Here is a 21651-nt window from a genome sequence, read left to right as displayed (position 1 = left end):
TACAAACGTTCCGACATACGACCATTTCCAGTTATGACCCACTCCGGTCACAAAATTTTGCTTCTACTTGCAACTGGAGCTTCGAGTTACAAACATAAAAAGACAGGGGGAAAAGTTGGGGAATTTAAATTGCTAACCGTTGGTGGCAAAGAGGCTGCTTCTTTGTCGCTCTTTCGTTCCAGCATAGTGTGCGATTGGAGGAGGCATCAGACTGCCTGGTAAGGTGCTGCTTTCTACTTTTAAAAAACTGTTCTAGGTGGGTTTTGCAGCGTTTTGGGCTGGGTGGCGGGACTATGTTTCTATGCTGTAATGAGTCTTGCAGGGTTTGTTTTTTGGTGTTTTTTTCCCATTTCCGATGAGTCCCGCAGGGTTTGTTTTGTTGTTGTTTGCATTTCCAATGGGTCTTGCACTCTGTTTGCTTTTTGGTTTTCTTTTTTGTATTTCCGATGGGTTGTGCAGGGTTTGTTTTCTTTTTGGTTTCCCCCCCCCCCCCCCGTTTGCCAGAACAGATCAATCATGTTTCTGATGGATCTTGCAGTGTTTGTTTGCTTTTCTGGTTTTTTTCCCCTTCAGCCAGAACGGATTCATCACATTTCTGATGGGTCTTGCAGTGTTTGTTTTTGTTTTAGTGATTTTTTTTCCTTAGGCCGGAACAGATTAATTGCATTTCAATGCATTCCTATGGGAAATGGTGCTTCAACTTACAACCATTTCAAGTTGCTACCAAAGTTCCGGAAGCAATTAAGTTCCTAAGTCGAGGTACCACTGTAGAGTATTTAATGTAAAGAAACTGAGTGTTAAAACATTTCACTGCTTCATCTCTAGGAAGATACTGCATGAACTCCAACAACAGCTTTTGATGCTTTCAAGTAAATACAGTGGAGCCTTGCAAGACGATATTAATTCGTTCTGCGAAAATCGCTGTTAAGTGAAAACATCTTGCGAAACATGTTTTCCCATTGAAATGCATTGAAAACCTGATAATCCGTTCCAATGGGAACAGATTGTCATCGTAAAGCGAAAATTGCCATAGGAAACATCGTTAAGCAAAACACGGTTTCCAAGCGAAGACAGCTGTCTAACGAAACAGAGACCATTAAAATACTTGTATAGTGAAGCAAGACCAAGCTGTCAAAAACATCGCAAAGCAAACAACAGGGACCTAAAATTTAACCGACTTGCGAGGCAAAGTCCCTAACATCGTAAAGCGAATATCGCCCATAGGAAACATCTTTAAACGAAGCGCAAGATCGCTCCAAAAATGTCATCGTAAAGCGAATTCATCGTCATGCGAAGCAATCATTTTGCGAGGCACCACTGTAGATAATTTCCACATCAAGAAAATGGCTAGAATCCTGTTGATTATTTACATCAGAGTAAGTACAGCAGCATATTTCAATGACAAAATATTGCCAAGTTAACAGGCAGCTTCTTGTGTTCCTTGTCACTCATCCCAAAGAGACAGAATTAAGATTCAAGATGATTATAACAGAGTAGAACACTAAAAGATAAAAATAAATTTAACGGGAAATGTAAAGCTCTACATCTAGGTAGGAAAAACCAGATTGAATGTCTTGATAGCATATATGAAAAGGATCTACAGATATTATTGGCCACCAGAATAATTCAAGAACTTTAGTTGTGAGAGGGAATTGTTACTTTCCAAGAAGCTGCTCAGCTTTACACAGCGTAAGTTACAGTGCTGGATTTCAGCCACTTATTAATATACATAACTAGTGTTAAAAAACAATTTATGCAAACTTTCACTCTTGAGAAACCACACCCATTTCAACCAGAGGTTAATTTCTACCAGCACATCACATACAATATACCTTATAGACACTGTGATGTAAAAATGCAAACTCAGCCTTGCAACTGAGGAGTAAAAAAAAATTCCTGGTTCCGGCTAGGGTAGAACCCCTGAATCAACACTGTTGATTTACCACGTCCCATTGATTTGGATAAGTTGCTGTTTTTCAAAACCTAAAGCCCATTAAAATTAAAATAAATTTGTGCCACCCCCAAGTGTGTGCATGGCTGTGGGGGGGAATCATACTAGTTCCTATCTAATTTATATACAATGTTATTCATTTCCCAAAAAAATCACACCAAGTGATTAAGAAACAAAAAATAGAAGCTAAGGAAGGGAATATGGACATTCTTCTATTTCAGGAAAAATCGTGAACACAGGACACTAGTGACTAACACTGAAAGAGTTTACCATTCAATATATGGAAGATAAAAGTAAGAAAATGTGGGGTACACAGCTTATTCACAGCTGTTCATTTTCAAAAAGGCAAGCTGAAACAGCAGTTGCAGGCCTCAGGATCAGAGGTGATACATCACAATTATTTCTCCCCATGTGGTTTATGGAATGGGCCAGTAACTTGCCAAGCTGAAGCTACCAGTTCTGTATGTCTGGGATTTTATACAGCCATGCAGTAAAAATACTTGACACCAGAGTATTGAATGATCAGGCAAATTTTGCTTTTCAATTGATTTAGCACAGCAATCCCCTATTTATTCTCTACAGTTATAATATACAACATTCTTGGCAAAAATACTGTGTATGAGAGAACAACTAGTGTGTAAGCACTTGGAAAAAGTGCAGGGATTAAAATTCCTGGAAATACTGAATATGTTTTAAAAACTGCTTTTGCATTATCAAAGTCAAACTCAAGCCACTACCCAGGTACACAATTACCCTGGGTTTTAAAGAATTTTAAAATTTGTATTCTGCAGCCCTAATAAAAGGCTGCACTCAATGGCATGGGTTGAAACTATATACAGCTATACAGAGACAAGCCCTGGCTGTTGGATCAACATATGTTTTTAACAATTATAACTGAATCCCTGAACCCTATTTTAGCAGATAATTTAAATCTTTTTCTTGTTTTAATCTTTTAATTTTATTTTAAATCACACAGTGTTTAATTCGTCTTTTAATATTTAACTTATTGTGTTTTTAATTGTGTGAATTTTGAAGTGAGCTGGCTTGGGTCCCTTGTTAGGAGAAATGTGGCATGTAAATAAAACTAGTAATAATATGCTTATACTACCATGTGACGCTCAGCTGGATTATACTGCACATATTTATCCATACATGGAATGATACATCCTCATGAATCTTCTTTCTATCATATTATGTAAAATAAAACATTGACATAGCAGCTCCCTCTGGGGAATAGATTTTGGTTGTTCCAAATAACTCTTCAGCTCCCAGCAGCATGCACCTCCATTCTCAAGTAAACTTTCCCAAAGTTCAAAACAGGATGTAAATACAGTACAAAGCTTATGGCTGTAAAGGGATTTTTTTCTGTAATATTAGTACTCTTCATTTTTCAAAGTTTCATAGACACTTGCCAAACAATATAAACAGCACAATGTAAAAAAACTGTCAAGTTCATTTTCAGTTTCATCAAGCTTTTACCTTACAAGGTTACAGTTCTCAAGAAGCAGCATAGAGATATAACACTCACGGACATGTAATACAACAGACTACGCAGCACTGGCAACTAAAGGAACCACTGGTCTATACACTGCATGCCATACACATGAAGGCATTAGAACCTACTACTGGAATTAAAAACAAAACTCCAAGATGCCCAAGTAGCAATAAAGAAAATCTGGTAGAGTTGTCAGCTCTTCAGCAGCGGTGGAACAGTGTTAACTGCAGTGTTCATTTTGGAAACGAGGGGCAAAATTTCTGGTAGTTTCACTCTCCTGTGTTGTGATTAAGTCTATAATGGCAGTCAGCACTGCAGTTTCCCTTGATTTAGCATCGTTCCAGTCCACAGGCTGGGGTTTTTCTATTTTCTCTTGCAGAAGGTCATCTAATTCTTTTCTCAAATCCTGTGGATAAAAGGATGTTAGCTAGGGGGGAAACTAAATGCTTAAAAGTTTTGACAGATATTCTACTTGGAAAGTGTTCAGAATCCTACTACACATACTTATGACCTAGTAAATCCCAATGGTATAAATTTCAGCAACCAAATGCTGCTGGTTAAGAAGTCAATACTGCTTTTCTTGTCATTTGCCAAGTCATGCAACTGCTTTGTTCCAAGAAAAACAAGCACTGACTCAAACGGAAGTATTTCACTGCTGACATTTATACTAGTGGTTCTTAACCTTGGGTTACTCAGGTGTTTTTGGACTGCAACTCCCAGAAGCCTTCACCACCAGCTGTGCTGGCTGGGGTTTCTGGGAGTTGCAGTTCAAAAACAGCTGAGTAACCCAAGGTTAAGAACCACTGATTTATACTATTGCACTTACAGCAAACTAAGCAGGAGTAAGCAACAGAGTTCTGGCCAATGTCCTACTTCTAAATTTCTATGTCCCAATAACAGGGGATATCAGATATTTTGAAAACTGAATTAAGTATGTCATTTTATGTCAAAGTAAATTCAACTTGTTTTAGGAACAGCTTTATCTGTTGCAATTTATTCAAGAACTGAATAAAACACTGTACTCCATGACTCTGAAAGTAAGCCAAGTATCCAGACCAAATATTTCCCAAGCATTCAATGTATTAAAAGGATCAAATGTTCAAACTAAAATAATTAACCAGTTCCTTGAAAACCAAGATTGTAAGGCCTACATCCATATCCTGCACCAGTAAAATCAAGGTATTCTCTCCATTGCAGACCTCTGTGGCAGCAAAAACCTATTCCAAAGTGATTTTTCCAGGAGATCTCCCAGCCACCCAGAGCAAATTTTTAGGGTGTTGCAGAAGGAGAGGGACTAACTGTTTCAATTAGACATAGCAAAATCCAGAAGTGAATTCTGGCTTAGGTTTTTGGATCATATCTCTTTAAAAGGCAGTAACTGGGCAGAAAATTCATTTTGGTCAGTATCTGCAGTATCTATATTCTGGATTGCAAAATAATTCATGGGGGAGGTGTAAACAAATCAAGAATATACTAAAATGAGAGATTTCAGATAAAGGACAGCAGTGTTTTAGGAAAAGAAAGCATGTGACTTTAGACAATAAGGCATTTAGAATCTGATAAATAAACCAGACATTTTAAATATTATTTTCTTCCCAAACCACCTGTTATAGCCTGTTGAGATGCCAGATTCAGAACAAAGTCTGTTAATAGTATTAGGGGTATAAGTGAAGTGGATTGCACCACATTTATCTGAAAGTAAATCTTCCTTGCAACTATATTTTAACCACATGAACAAAGAAAATGTTTTATAGAAATAAGAATAGACCTCTTCAGGTGATAGAATATCTGGTTTCATGAATATGATTATAAGGGAAAACTTAAGGCCTCCCACACGCTCCTTCATTGTCTTAATTAATGACTGAGAAGTCTGAAAGGGAGAGGTTGGTACTCATATGTAGGCTCTATATGCAAGCAAAATCCATATTTTTCAGGTTATTCCTTAGCAACACTTTCAGGAAACTTGGCATTATAACGCCTTAAGAGGGCTTATATCCTTTTTCATTACTTTCACATCCACACCATTACTTAGGAAATAAGAGTGAACTTTGAAATTAATTAAGGGCTGAATTGTCCCTCCAACAATAAAACTCCTGAACCAGACTTATGCCTGAAAATATCTATGCATTTTAGAAATATCTCAAGCAGGGCAAATGTTACTCTATAGAAAAGATGCTTTCATAGTGCATTTATTGAACTGTTTCAATTACTGTACTCGGTTTTCTTTTCTTGAGAAGCTAAACTGAAAAGAAAACAGGTAGCACACTCACCTTCACTAGCTGGGCTATTCTTGCTGGAGACTGAAATACAATCCATTCATCCACAGCAATTGTATCCTGATCTTTATCCTTTTGGATAGAAATATCCCCTCCAAAGAACAAAAGACAGTACGGAGAGACTTCGGTGCAATCATACAAGTATATCTGTAACAAGGATAGTATTCAGCATAGAATACAATCAGAAGAGAGGAGCAGAAGGCACTTGGCTGCATTAACAGAATTAGACTCTGAACTATAGTAAAGGTCTGCAGGAGGGTTCAGCCATTACAGCAGCATGCCTTTCCTCCTCTTAGAGTGGCCACCAAAGAGGATGTGGAAGATCTTTCTTGCACTTTTGTCTGCAGTTTGTTATATCATTTGATCCAACAAAGTTGGCATTATTTTAACTACGGTCGGCTTGAAACAAGGCAACTTCAACCTCTCAGTTATGAATCTGGCCTGTTTCAACTAAAATTCATTAATCTAAAATGGATGGAACTGTGTCAGAGATGAATAAACAAAATCCTGGAGTAACCTAGCCCTGTTTTCAACACAATAACATATGGTTTATATCAAGACAAGTGCTGAAAAAAAATGCTTCTAGTAAATGAGAAAACCATCCAAGGATTAATAAACTACATGTAAAGTCTAAGATACTGGGAGGCTTGTAAAAAAAATTATACCAGTAAGAAAATCTACACTGCTCCCTTCCATTTCGTAGGTGGAATGAAAAGCACAAAATCAAAGAAGAAAACAGAGTGTATGAGAATCTAAAGAACAGTCAACTCTTAAAGAATAAAAGGAACAGACAGTGCTGAAGGGTAACAATGAAGGATTAAGTGAGCCATACATATTAACATGTATCAGTCTGGATTTATGCGCAGATTGTAATTACTACATGCCACAGAAAATGTTTCACACTCTCTGACAATGAAAGTTAAGTGAGGTTATTACACCAAAATGGAATCTTTAAACACAGTAAGGATGGAGTCCCTTCAACAGATTGTGATAAAAGGATTAAAGACATTGAGATACGAAAAGTGTAAAGAAAGGATCACTTACGCTGCTTGTCCGCATTTTCAGATGATAAACAAGCCAGTTGTAGTGGAACTCTGTCTCCTCAACATTCACAGATTTAGGATGAATGTTAACTGTTCCATCCGTTTTAGTGGAAACCTTAACCCTTAAAGCATAAACAAAGCAGATGCAAATCAACAGCAGGCACAAAATTGAAGGATTTCAGACAAGTATCCTTAGACAAAAGTCTTGTCCTGGGTTAGACCCAGATTTTCAGTCACTGATGTCCAACTGATGCTCACTGAAGGGATGTTTTCAGATTCCTTGTTCCCTCTACATCCTGCACAAGAATGGCCCATGCCCTTCTGGAGGGTGGGGATTCCTTGGGAACAGCATGGGAGGTGGCACTCTTGGATCCAGGGAGAAGGGAGACTACTATCACCCTGTCCTCCTCTTCCAGTGGAAAGCCTTTGCTGGATCTGGGCTCCCTTCACAAGAAAAGGGGCCCCTTTCTGTTTACAGAAGATCAAATAGGGACCCAAACCATTATATATGACTGCGGTCAATACCCAAACTGTGCATTAGACATTACAACAAGATAGTCCAGCAAGAAGTGAAAGCAAACAGATGTGGAATTTTAAGCATCTGTCTTCTTTCAAAATTCCCATTTCAAAATAAAAAGCCATGAAACAGATTCCTGAAAAGGTATAGTGCGAAATGACATGCTGAACTCTCCTACATGTTCTGTTCTACTCTGTGCTCTAAAGGAAGGTGACAAAACACACATGTATAAAAGTAATCCCAACAGTGGAGGCACAGAAAATCACACCATTATCCTCTGTTCCTTAACTTAAGGGTCATTCTATTTCATATTGTTTTTTTGAAATCCGATGTTTTTTCAAGCAAGAAAACAAGCACTCAGACATGATAAAAGCAATTTCCTATCATTATTCATTTCCAGCACATCAAGAAAAAATATATTTAATGCATTTCTGCTAGACTTGACCAAATAAATACATCTTTAAACTGTGTGCAGCAAAGCAATGGAAGTGTTATCTGTTGCCCCATCTAGTGGCAAAATTATATTACTGAATTTTGGTCAACTCCAATAGGACTGCAGTTTCATTTGAAACACTCTAAACACACATTTTTTTTGGACAATAGTAGCATCAAAATGGTTACTGAAGAATATTGGCTTATTTCTTTAAAAATAGTGGGTTTTATTCAGAAGCTTTTAAATCCATCATTTAATCTAATTTCTCATTTCTAAAAATACTAAAATTTAAGTTTCTTTACTAATTGGAAGCTGAAGAATCAGGAAAAGCATGAAGAGTATATTTGACAGACAGGAATGAAATGAACTCTGTGGGAAGCTTCAGGCAAAGAAGGGATCCTCCTACTAGTGCTTTATACTCTCTAGCCAAAGAGAAAGTTTTTGGGTAGTTTTCAAGGCAGCAATATAGACACTTGTTCAAACAACTATGAAATAACTGAAAGCAATTCATACCAAAAATAGATTCTCTTTTCTCAAAAGCTATTCTAGAGCAACAATTCTCAACCCATTCTTGGCGAAAGCCATAAACACAGTATGAAAGAAATTGAGGCTTAATCAGGATCGCATAAGTAGCATAATGAACCTTATAAGGTAGTGTGTGAGAAATTGTTTCCAATCCGTGCCGGGGCACCACAGGGGGTCATTGAAAATGACTGAGCTAGAGGACATTATCTCAATTTGTAGTGATGCTGAAAATATTTTCTGGGGTGTGTATCAACTCCACCCAGAACAGCAATGGATCCAAGTTAATAAGAGTAATGAGAATTTCCTGAGCAAAGGCAATGTTAGTCTGTTTCAGTATTTGGCAAAACGAAAGGGGACAATGGAAGGAGAAGGAAGCAAAATATTTTCTGCACTTCTCCAGACTGCCTGAAGAAGTGGATTTTGATCCACAGAGGTTCATACTGAAATACAGTAAATCTGTCCCTAATATTTGCGGTCTTTTGCCAATAAGTAACTAAAATATTTTGCTTTGGGTGTTGAGGGCCTGATCCACTAATAATCATCTAACGTAATGCTTCACAAACATGGATCCCTGGATGTCACTTGAATGACAGCTCCCAGAACACCAAGCAACTGGCCACCAGCTGGGGGTTCTGGAGTTTGAAGGATACAACATTTGAGAACTGACCTAAACCCTGAAATACACAGGAAACCAGATACGTAAAATGCCTTATTGTAGTGTGAAGACTTGTGTTCTTTTGTTTTTGAGGAGTAATTTATCTCACTAGTGTTGAGATTATAAAGGAACTGTAGTCTTATGCTTGTTTTAATTTCAACAGATCCATTTATAGATACAATTGTTACAGCAGACAATATGCTCTTGGAAAGATCTCAAGCAAAAAGTATGAAGACAATGGACGTGTTAAAGACCAAGGTGAGAACAGGGAAACTTAGAACACGGAAGTGTTGTTAACATCTGAAGCATACACACAATATGGATTTAATCAGCCAGAAACTGTGTATATTAACACACTTGTAAAAAATGTATGAACATTAAAACTAGTTTATATATTATCCAGATTTTCACTGTCTGGTTGGAAAACTACTTATTACAGCATTTTCCTAAACTTCATGGTAAATCACCCCAAATTCTTTCACCTGGAATATGTTTACAAGGAAAGGGAATGTATGTAAGATTAAATATAAATTAATACAGTGGTGCCCCACATAGCGACGATAATCCGTGCAGCAAAAATCGTTGCTATACGGATTCGTTGTTATGCGAAGAAAAAGCCCATAGGATTGCATTAAAACCCGTTTTATGTGTTCCTATGGGCAAAAAACTCACCTTTAAGCGAAAATCCTGCATACGGCTGCCATTTTAGCTGCCCGGTAAGCGAGGAATCTGGGCGAAAACACAGCGGGTGGCCATTTTGGAACTGCCGATCAGTTGTTGGGAAATCATCGGTATGCGAACATCGGTAAGCGAAACAACTTACCGATCATCGCAAAGCGATATTTTCTCATTAAAAACATCACAATGTGATCGCAAAAACAATCACAAAAAATCGTCGCTATGCGGATTCGTCGTTAAACGGGGAACCCGTTAAACGAGGCACCACTGTACAGTGTTTTCATTTTCATGAATATGAGCCCTGTGAAGCATCCAAATAACCACAGAACATGAACATATTGTAGAACCATGCTTGGCAACATGGACTGCTGATGATTCAAACTATGGTTGGCTAGCAGTCTTTCTTTGTGCCTTACAAATATTTCACAATTGTGCTGAAATATTTCTGTTTTATAAACAAATGCGGACTCCTACATTGAGCAGGGGGTTGGATTCGATGGCCTTATACACCCCTTCCAAGTCTGTTATTGTAGGATTCTAAATATTTCAGGCATTATGCACTCATCAAATCTCAAGAGGCAGTGGAACTTAAAATAGGCATATAATGATGATCAATAAATAATATACTAAGTACCCTTTCCTGTACTTTTTATGGATTCTGGCTTATACAGTATGTCTTATTAAACTCCCTTTATACCTGCATACAAAGAGTCTGAAAGTAGACATTTAAAATCTTACATTTTTCTTTTTTTGCTGAAGTTTGCTCGGATTTTTGCCACCTTTGGATATAAGCCAGCACAGATAACGGCTTTGAGTAATTTCTCATTGTCTGGAAGAAAAGACAGCCTAGTCAAACGGAATCCATAACAGGTAAAATAAAAGCATACGTGCTAGACTGTTTCTATTCAGAATTTACCTGAATTAATGTTGGATTTGGGGTCTTTGGGGCTTCTACTATTCACAAAACCAGCTGCAAGGAGATGTTCAGCAAACTGCCCTTTCATGTTACTCAGCATCTAAAAGAACACCAGAAAAATCACCAATAACGTCTTACAGGTGTGCTAAAAATGGTGTGTTTTTTTAATCACCTTTTTCCTTCTAAGAAACAAAACAAATCTGTTACCTGCAGAGTATTTGAAGAAAGGAAATATTCCCAACAATAATCTTTCTCACACCTGAAACCACGCCTCCGAGCTTCTTCCCACCCCTGAAGAGAGAAAATGTTTACTACCAATTGTGTCAAATTTCTCAAAGGGAAACAAGTACTGATACTGATCTTTTAAAAAACTAAATCAAATGCCAGACACCAATTGTAACTAGAACTATACACAACATACTTAACAAGTGAAACATGTAAATTACAGTGAAGCATTTAAAAAATATATCTTGCTACACAGAGTAATTCTCGCCAACAAAGCAACACATTTTTGTTAGCTAATCCAGATTAAAATAAATTCAACAACACAAAAGTTGGGGAACTCTATCTCCTTTCCTTATTCCACTACATGTGAGACAATAAGCTCTGGGGTTATATACCCATACACAGTTTTGATGCAAAATAAGAGATACTTTATAAAATTTAAGCTGAAGAAGACACAGGACCCAAACAAAATCCCTATACTGGCCAGATTCCCTTTCCCCCTAAATGAAAACACAGAATATGCAGTTAATTGAAAGTGACATGCCTTGCTGGGTGTCTGACATTTTGCCAATTATCTTATATTAACCATTGCTACTTCTGCATATTTACTTTAGAGCATTTTTTAAAAAAATCACAATTCTCTTCCTTTAAGAGAGAGAGAGAGAGAGAGAGAGAGATCCAATGATAAACTTGTAAAGACTGCGTAAAAATCATCACTAGTAAAACCATGTGCAGCTGAACACGAGCAGCTTCTGACCTCTCTATGCAGCATACAGGTCCCAGTAATACCTGAAGACACTTCAGGCTGCTGTGTTTGTCGCAGTAACTTAATTTCCATCAGAAACCATTCACAGACAGTCAACTACTAAAGCACATCTACCTTGAGAGCATTGACAACTGTTAAGTGGTCACTTTTAGAATTCTTTGATAGCTCCTTTCTTCTTGCATCTGCCACTTTTTCTTTCCCCTGAAAGAGAAGAAAAGCTACGGTAACCCTGGTATTTTTATTTTCTTCTCTAAAATAGAACATAAAAAGGAGTAATACTCTCTGCTTGTGACAAATTTGAATTATCTCCAATTTGCCACACACAGAAGGAAAGCTCTTGCTGAAAACAAGGGTTTTGCTTGGCTCTCCTATCGAAGCACTTAACATTTTTAGAACAAAAATTGAAGATTTTTTCTTTCTTTCTCTTTAGATACTTTACCAAGGGAATGACAAAAGGGTCCTTGAAGCTGAGGCCGGCTGCAATAGTGAGGACAGGATCTAAGCAACAGAACAAAGCTCCAAAAAGAATCATTTTTCCTATGTGGGGCTCCACCGGTAACCGTGCCAAATGGACTCCAAGGGGAGTCAATTCTTCATGCCTATCCAATGCGTTCTGTTAAAAAGACACAAATGGAGAAAGGAACTTGAAAAACCGAAGAAACAAATGTGATGCAAAGAGAACACGGCCTCTGAAATTTACTGGGAAACAGAATGCATAGCATAACATTGTGAATCGTGAAGAGGCTCTTACTAAATCACAGCTGCAAAAAATTTTATTATACTACCTTTATGCTCAAGTTGACCTATTTCCACTTCAGACTTACATCTTCCTTTCTGCATTTCTTTCATGTGCTGAAAGTGATGTGCATGCTTTCATCAATGCTTTTTTAAAAAAAAACATTTTTTTCCTCGAATTCTGAAATATATTCTACATTCCCTTCACCTTTATCTCAAAGCTGAGGGATACTTTAGCAATATAAATGTATCTAACTCTTCCAAATGGCAACAGCTTTTAAAACCTACTGAACAGAAAGGTACTGATCACATGTTGATTACATTAAAGCATAGTTATTCAAAGTAGTAACCATGAAGTAAGTAGACAGAGTCTCATCTATATCAGGGCAAGAGATTCATGTGAAAGCCAATTAGTATAGTGATTGTACTATTAGAGTGGGATTTGGGGGATATTTTGAACTTTATAATGAGCCATGAACCACACACTATGTGACTTTGCAGAGTAGATTAATTTAAATCTGGGCTAGGCAAACTCCAAAAATCAGAGAGCCAGCCCCCCTCCCACTGCTGAAAGGCTGTATCTGCTCCAAAAACAAACCAGAAAATCTTTTCATATCCTCTAGTGGCCAAGTGAAAAATATTGCCCAAAATCTGTTGCAAAAAGTATCTAGGAAGCAATTCTACAGCAGCAGCCTGCCTTATATAGCAAAATCTCAGGACAGGTTATAGGGCCATATCAGACAATGGAACTTCTTTAAAAGGTATACAATTAAATCAATACAACCACTGCATTATACTCATCACAAGCCAAGACCCTCAACCCCTAAAAACTCTACTTATTAAGTAATTTACAACATCCAGGCATAGTTTAATTTTTAATAATTGTTTACATATTTGCCTTTCTATTCAGCAAAGGCAATATTCCCATATGGGGTTTCTCTGAGAATGAGAAACAACTATGCATCTAGTCAAAAGAAAAGAAAACTCTAGATAATTGATGAAATGCTTACCCTGTTTTCCCAAAAATAAGACTTAACCTGAAAATAAGCCTTAGTGTGATTTTTCAGGATGCTCGTAATATAAGCCCTACCTCAAAAACAAGCCCCAGTTAAGTGAAACCCCGCCCTTCACCATTGTGCAGCCACCAGAAGAAGATGACTTGACTGTATTTGAATAAATGTAGATTGCTGTACATGGAAAAATAAATAAAACATCCCCTGTAAATAAGCCCTAATGTGTTTTTGGAGCAAAAATTAATATGACCCTGTCTTATTTTCAGGGAAACATAATAAAATTATCCTAATAATGGTTAAGAAGGAAAAGGTTGAGATAAATAATGTCAGAATCCTAAATGCAACTTTTCAGCAACTATCGTGTGGAGATAAAAAGTGTTATTACAATGAACAGTGCACAGAGAACAATGAAAGAGGAAAAACATGAGATCTCTTCAATAAGATCCCAAAAAATCCAAGGGAAATTTAAACCAGAATTGCAACTACCTGATTAGGACAGAATACAGGCAAGATCGGAATAATATACAAAACAATTACACATAAGAGAATTACTATACATAATGCAAGAATGATAGATTCCCTTGAAGAAGCCTGTAATGAAGAACCTGCTATTTTGGAAAGAGCGAAAGCTGCTCCCAAATCAAGTGGAAGAAGGAATTCAATAGACGAAAATGGGACACTAATATGCTTGGTAGTATTCCAGACAATAGAGAGGGCATCTGGTAAAATCCTAACAAGAGTACATCAGAATATATGGAAAACAAAACAATAACCCACAGACTGGAAAAGCTAAATATACATTCCATCACAGACACACACAAAAAGAAACATCAAGGATCTCAGTAATTATAGGACCACTGGATTAATTTTTTCATGCTAACAATGGCAAAGATCTTGCTACAAATGATTTACTCATATATGGAACAACCAGATGTTCAAGCTGGATTCCTAAAAAGAAGAGAAACTAAAGATTATATTTCAAATTCATGTAGGCTGCTGGATCATACCAAAGAATTTTTGAAGAAGCTTAGCAAAACTAAAATTATGACTACAGAAGAGTTATATAACTTTAATGTTGACAACGAAGAAATTAAAATAGGTGAAATATCATTCAATCAATCATTAATCCAAATGAATACTTAAGCCAAGAAATCTAAAGACAACAGACTTGGACGATCAACAAACTAGATATAATAAAGGAAGACATGGCTTTGAAGTTGCAAGACCTCAGTAGGGCTGTTAATGGCAAACCTCTGGAAGCACACACAGTTCAGTTAGATCAGAAATGATTTGACATTATGTAACAACAGCAGAGTTTCTCTTATATCCAGGAATGTGTCAAAGTGTAGTGGTTGTTCTGTCCTCCTTCCCTTTACTGTTTTTTCAACTTACTCCTCTGCCTTGCTTGATCCAACTCCAACCACAAGAGCAAAGCCTCACTCAGTGGCTGAAATCCTGCACAAGGCTCATAATGTCATCAGTAGAGATGGGGTCAAATTTTAAAGAATGGTGATTTGTTTTGATCCGTTGTTTGTCAAGGTTAACGGAAAAACGAATACAAATATATGAATATTCTTCGACAAATCGATCCATCTGCAGTTTAGATGGCTATAACATTGGCCCCCGACGACCTAGAGACACCAAATTTCCAAGGCTGCTTCCTCAGATGCTTTTCTATAATTCCTGAATGTTTGGTAAACATTGGATCACAGACCCCCTGATTTATATAGTCACAAAGAGTATCCCCCAGGAAAGCTCCTCCCAGATACTTAAAGACTCCAAAATCACAACAGAGCTTCCTATGTCTTTCCCCAACACACCTGCCAACGTTGGTGAAGACTGGATATCGGACATCTGAGTTATTCACCCACAAATTTTTTCCCCCCAGGAGAGTTTACCACACAGCACAGAAGCCCATTCTGCCTACCGGCCGTCAATCATCTGATCAGAAGCCGATAGGCTGCCACCACCCCCCACAGCCAGCCACCCCAACAGCCTACCCCCACAACCCCTTCCTTTCCTTACCTTAGCTCCCACCCCACTCACACTGTTACCCCCTTACCTTAATAGCTACTGCCAGGTCTCCATCAGGCCTTCGCAGCCACGGTGTGTAAAAAGGGAGACTCACTGCTGTTTGCAAAGATGGTGGCTGTGGCTTCATTTAGGGCAGGGAAGCCGCAGCTGCCATCTTTGCAAAGGGCAGCCTGAATTCCCTTTAGGCAGGCTAAGGGAATCCAGGCTGCCCTTTGCAAAGATAGCAGCTGCAGCTTCCCTACCTTAAATGAAGCTGCAGCCGTCATCCTTGCAAAGGGCAGCCAGTCTCCATTTGTACATGCGTGGCTCCAAGGCCAGAAGACCTCGGCGAGCAGCGATTAAGGTAAGAGGGTATCGGTGGGGGTGGCGTAGCGTGGGGTCTAAGGTAGGGAAAGGAAGGGGTGGGGTAGGCTGTGCTATTAGGTGGCTTTGTGGGGAGGTGGCTGCCTTTCTCCCACTGATCAGCTGATCGACGGCCAGTAGGCAGAATGTTTTTTAAAAATACCAAGGACGAATAAAAATTGGCAAATATTCATCTCTTCGGATTCATGGAGGTCTCTGGAACCCACAAATATGGATCAACGAATATTTAACGAATCGACTATATTTGTCAGAAAAAGCGATCCATTTTTATATTCGTCCCCAAATCTAGTCATCAGCCATGGTGATTTTCCATAGATTAAATTTTATTTATTTATTTATTTATTTATTTGATTTATATCCCACTCATCTGGTAAATCTATACCACTCTGAGCGGCTTAAACATTTCTGATCCCCTCCCACAACATGGTCATGAGGTTCCCTTGGGATCACTTTCATTGTGGGAAAGCCATTGGGGCTATGGGGAGTCTTTAATTTCTGAAAATCTCCATAGGTGGGATGACCTTACCTGCAGCAGTGATTTTCAAAAATGAAAAACTCCTCAGTCTTTCAGCCCTAAAGAACATCCCCACAATGAAAGAGAGAGAAAGTATCAGAAATGTTTTTTAAAAAGAAACCCTTAAAAATCAACAACACAGCACAACAGGATTTTGGTCAGTTTCTGTTTATTATTTTTCAGTGACTATCAAGCAGAGAATATTGTTCTTTAAAATATCTATTTAAAGATCATTTTTATCCAACTTTGACTTTTGATCAATCATTTCTTTAATTCTGAGCTTCTTGCCAACTTTAATTTGGTTTTATTTAGAGTAGGCATCCTTTAGTCTTGAGAGACTAATTCTCCATACAGGAGAACCGTTAGCCATTCTCATAACATGTCCAAGCCAACGTAGACATCGCTGTTTCAGTAACGTATACATGCTAAAAATTCCAGCTCGTTCTAGGACTACTCTGTTTGGAACTTTGTCCTGCCAGGTGATACCAAAAATGTGTCGGAGACAATGCATATGGAACATGTTCAACTTCTTCTCCAGCCGTGCACGAAGGATCCAGGACTCACTGCAGTACAGGAGTGTGCTCAGGACACAGGCTCTATAGACCTGGATCTTGGTATATGCCATCAGCTTCTTATTAAGCCATAATCTCTTTATGAATCTAGAGAACATGGTGGCTGGTTTGCAAATGGTTTTATATTCTGCTGTGTTTTGTCACTGTTTGACAGTAGGAGCCCATATCTGTGGGGCATTGGTTTCAAGCTCCCCATCCACAGATACTGAAGACAAGTATAATACAGATTGCTATATGATGCATGGTAAAATAATAATAAAAATTTAAATAAAATGTTTACCATATATTACCATAACTGGCCACTAGAGATCTCTGGCTCCCTCTACTAGCCAGTTCTGGCAAATACATCATAAGATGCATATTTCTAGTTTTTTCTCTTAATATTTTCTGACCATGGATAAGTGAAACCGTGGATACCGACCCCAAGGACACAGAAATCTTACTGTATTAATCATCAGAATCCTATTACCAATTTATGCATATGCAAACAACATGCCAAAAGTCACAGTGGTGGATGGCTGCTAACTCACAATGAATTAAATTGCTGTTTGTGTTCCTTGTCACACAATGAGCATGCAAACAGGAAAATAACTGACATTTTATCAGTTAGTGGGAATTCAACCACTATGACTTTTATTTCACTTATGCACATATGAATTGCCAATAGGATTTCCACCACGGCTGTATGTTATATCTTTAGTAGACTGTAACACCATCTAAAGAACTCTGGGTAGTGGGTACTTTAAAAATGCAATAAATAAATGAATAAATAATAAAACAAATTAAAATAGTGATATAGTTTCCTCAAGCACTCAGAAAGCTATAGTTGAGGAAGAATTATTTATCCTATTCGTTAAATAAGCAGTTTTCCATACATGGGACTTTTTTTTCCTACCAAAGTGTAGCTGAGAAACATGTTTCCCATCTTATGAACTCTGCGAGAATTAGACCCAGGGATACAAATGTGTACCCATTAACCTAAATGCTTATGATACAATCCAGCCTCTGGAGTTTTGAAATTAGAACTTGTGTTACAGCACAGAGAGCAATCACCAGGAAAGGGTTCTAAAGTGCCATCCAATGGCGGCCAGAATTCCTGTAATTCTGAGGCTTCAAAAGTACTGCCCGTGCTTTCTGCCCTTCAGCAAACTACAAAGGCTACACATTCAGGTCAACCACTATGCATACATTTTCATGTTTACTTTTACAATGCCTGTCCCATCCCAAATGCTGGCAATTAGAGTTTATAACATCTGTTTCTCTACATAACTTGTACACTGAAAAACAGTGCTACAGGACATTTTCAGTACATATATTACATTGCCTGGGACAGATTAAATATACCCCAACAGTCAATAGATTTGTTACGGTATTTTTGGTCCTAGATTCCACACTCCCCCACCCTCACTATAAATTATGTATGGAAAATGTCTGAAATTTGAGGACGTTGTTTATAACTCTCCAGGTCACAATACCACAGAATATATACACTGTTTGCCTTGTTCTGTGTAGATTTTGCAGTGAAGCATTATTATGGGGAATAAAAATGTCATGTCATAGTGCATGAAGTTAAATTTGCATTTCATGTTATGCTAAGAAGTGTATTAAAGATAAATATCAGGATACATGCTTTCTCTTAAAGGCTGAAACTATACATATCTTAAAATAACTGTTTTTTAATATCAGGTATGATTTGTTCCAACAGAATTGTTAAGTATTCTGAACTCTTACAAGATTAAACAAGCTAATCAATAGATGAAGGAAGCAAAAATTTACCAGTTGCATGAGGTTTTTTATGGACAGCAATACAGCATCACTTGATGGTGGATCCATTAGCTTGCTTAGAAAATGGGCAATTCCGCCAAGTTTTAAAATCTGAAAGAAGAAGAAATCAGATATGTTTATGAATTCAAGTTATACTGAAGAATAGCCTTGTGGCGTAGTGGTTAAACTTCTGTACTGCAGCCAAAACTGTGCTCAGGAACCGGGATTCAATTCAAGGTAGCTGGCTCAAGGTCGACTCAGCCTTCTATCCTTCCGAGGCCGCTAAAATGAGTAACCAGCTCACTCAGGGGGCAATTTGTAGCTTGCATAATTACCTTGTAAATCACCCAGAGAGTACTTGAAGCACTACGGGGTGGTATATAAGCATCATGCTTTGCTTTATTTCTGGACATTTGGGAAGGAATACTGCCATCTGCCCCTTCATGGATTGCTGCCTTGTCATGGCAAAGGGGCTTGAGTAATTCAGAGAAGCTATGGGCTATGCCATGCAGGGACACCCAAGATGGACAGGTCATAGTGGAGAGTTCTAATTAAATACAATCCACCTGAATCAGAACTGGCAAGCCACTCTAATATCTTTGCTAAGAAAACTCCGTGGACAGAAACAAAAGGATAAAGATATAACACTGGAAGATGACCCCCTAAGGTCGGAAGGCATCCAACATGCTACTGAGGAACAGCGGAGGACAAGGACAAGTAGCTCCAGAGCTAATGAAGTGGTTGGACCAAAGCCGAAGGAACACTCAGCTGCGGACGTGCCTGGAAGCGAAAGGAAAGTCCGAGGCTGCAAAGAAAAATACTGCATGGCAACCTGGAATGTAAGATCTATGAACCTTGGTAAGCTGGATGTGGCTGTCCAACGAGGCCTTACAAATAGCAGGGAAGAGAAGGGAAACAAAATGCAAGGGAGACAGATAAAGAAACAGAAAATTGAAAGCAGATTTCCAAAGAATAGCAAGGAGAGACAAGAGGGCCTTCTTAAATGAACAGTGCAATGAAATAGAGAAAAATAATAGAAAGGGAAAAACAAGAGATCTGTTCAAGAAAATTGAAAATATTAAAGGAACATTTTGTGCAAAGATGAACATGATAAAGGACAAAAATGGTAGGGACCTAACAGAAGCAGAAGACATCGAGAAGAGGTGGCAAGAATACACAGAGGAATTACAGTGGTGCCTCGCTTAATATTAATTGGTTCCAAAAAAAACATCGCTATAGGAAAACATCGTTAAGCGAAACACTATTTCCTATAGGAATGCATTGAAAACCGGTTAATCCGTTCCAATGGGAACAGATTACCATCCTTAAGTGAAAATCCCCATAGGAAACATCGCTAAGTGATACAATGTTTCCCCCATTGAAAATCATTGAAGCCGACTCAATGATTTTCAATGGCTTTCCGATGTCTGCTTTCGCTCATTTTAAAGTGTCTTAAAATGTTTGAAACCTGTTTTAAATGCTTGGAATCGTTAGTCCACCTTGTGAAACCTATGCAAACTTAATTTGGCTTTGTTCTGAGTCTTCATTAATTTTTGGTGAATTCCCCCCCCCCCCATTGAAAAGCATTGAACGGACATACAGATGCGGAAAATTCCTCAAAGAAACCCATCGCAAAGTGAATACATCGTTAAACGAAGCAATCACTAAGCGAGGCACCACTGTATACCAGAAAGATCTGGATATCCTGGACAACCCAGAGAGTCTGGTTGCTGACCTTAAGCCAGACATCCTGGAGAGGGAAGTCAAGTGGGCCTTAGAAAGCTTGTCTAACAACAAGGCAAGTGGAGGTGATGGCATTCCAGTTGAACTATTTAAAATCTTAAAAGATGACACTGTTAAGGTGCTACACTCAATATGCTGGAAAACTCAGCAGTGGCCAGAGGATTGGAAAAGATCAGTCTACATACCAATCCCAAAGAAGTGCAGTGCCAAAGAATGCTCCAACTACTGTACAATTGCACACATTTCACACACTAGCAAGATTATGCTCAAAATCCTCCAAGGTAGGCTTCAGCAGTATGTGGCCCAAGAACTCCCAGAAGTACAGGCTCGGTTTCAAAGGGCCAGAGGAAATAGAGACCAAATTGCTAACATGCACTGGATAATGGAGAAAGCCGGAGAGTTCCAGAAAAACATCCACTTCTGCTTCACTGACTATGCAAAAGCCTTTGACTGTGTGGACCACACAAAACTATGGCAAGTCCTTAAAGAAATGGGAGTGTCTGACCACCTTATCTATCTCCTGATAAATCTATACATGGGACAGGAAGCAACAGTCAGAACTAGATACAGAACAACTGATTGGTTCAAATTTGGGAAAGGAGTACAACAAGGCTGTACATTGTCTTCCTGCTTATTTAACTTATATGCAGAATACATCATGCAAAAGGCTGGACTGGAGGAATCCCAAAATGAAATTAAGATTGCCGGAAGAAATAACAACCTCTGATATGCTGGTAATACTACTCTGATGGCAGAATGAAATTAAAAGAGGCTTGCTTCTTGGGAGGAAAGCGATGACAAACCTGGGCACTGTCTTAAAAAGCAGAGACATCACCTTGCCGACCAAGGTCCACATAGTCAAAGCTATGGTTTTTCCAGTAGTGATGTATGGAAGTGAGAGCTGGACCATAAAGAAGGCTGACCGCCGAAGAATTGATGCTATTGAATTGTGGTGCTGGAGGAGACTCTTGAGAGTCCCCTGGACTGCAAGGAGAACAAACCTATCAATTCTAAAGGAAAATAAAACTGAGTGCTCAATGGAAGGACATTACTCCAATACTTTGGACATCTCATGAGAAGAGAAGACTCCCTGGAAAAACCCCTGATGTTGGGAAAGTGTGAAAGCAGGAGGAGAAGGGGATGACAGAGGACGAGATGGTTGGACACTGTTATCAAAGCTACCAACATGAATTTGACCAAACTCCGGGAGGCAGTGGAAGACAGGAGGGCCTGACATGCTCTGGTCCATGGGGTCATGAAGAGTCGGACACGACCTAACGACTAAGCGACAACAATTGCCATCTGAGTCAGATTTTGATCTCTGGAGAGAAACACATGTTACAGCTTTGTAAAAGGGGAGAAGGAGCGACTGCAGAGTCTGGCCCAGGACACTATCCCAAGTGAAAGATGGTAACACTCAAGGTATGAGCCCG

At 38.6% G+C, this 21651-nt stretch overlaps 1 protein-coding gene across 1 annotated transcript in view; it reads right to left on the bottom strand.

Annotated features, from left to right (window-relative positions):
- Positions 1 to 488: 488 nt before the first annotated feature.
- DHX36 (DEAH-box helicase 36) overlaps positions 489 to 21651 on the bottom strand; it is a 43538-nt gene continuing 22375 nt past the window's right edge. The window contains exons 17-25 of the mRNA XM_020781931.3: positions 18488 to 18586; positions 11920 to 12093; positions 11595 to 11681; positions 10697 to 10780; positions 10490 to 10589; positions 10312 to 10402; positions 6767 to 6887; positions 5717 to 5869; positions 489 to 3852 (exon numbers count right to left, since the gene is read on the bottom strand). Of these exons, the coding sequence (XP_020637590.3) occupies positions 3667 to 3852; positions 5717 to 5869; positions 6767 to 6887; positions 10312 to 10402; positions 10490 to 10589; positions 10697 to 10780; positions 11595 to 11681; positions 11920 to 12093; positions 18488 to 18586 (1095 nt within the window). The 3' untranslated portion in view covers positions 489 to 3666. The remainder of the gene's footprint in view (positions 3853 to 5716; positions 5870 to 6766; positions 6888 to 10311; positions 10403 to 10489; positions 10590 to 10696; positions 10781 to 11594; positions 11682 to 11919; positions 12094 to 18487; positions 18587 to 21651) is intronic.

This window comes from Pogona vitticeps, chromosome 3 (assembly GCF_051106095.1).
Source record: "Pogona vitticeps strain Pit_001003342236 chromosome 3, PviZW2.1, whole genome shotgun sequence".
NCBI lineage: Eukaryota > Metazoa > Chordata > Lepidosauria > Squamata > Agamidae > Pogona > Pogona vitticeps.
The sequence above is the reverse complement of the archived record's forward strand: the minus strand, read 5'-3'. Positions and strand labels throughout refer to the sequence as shown.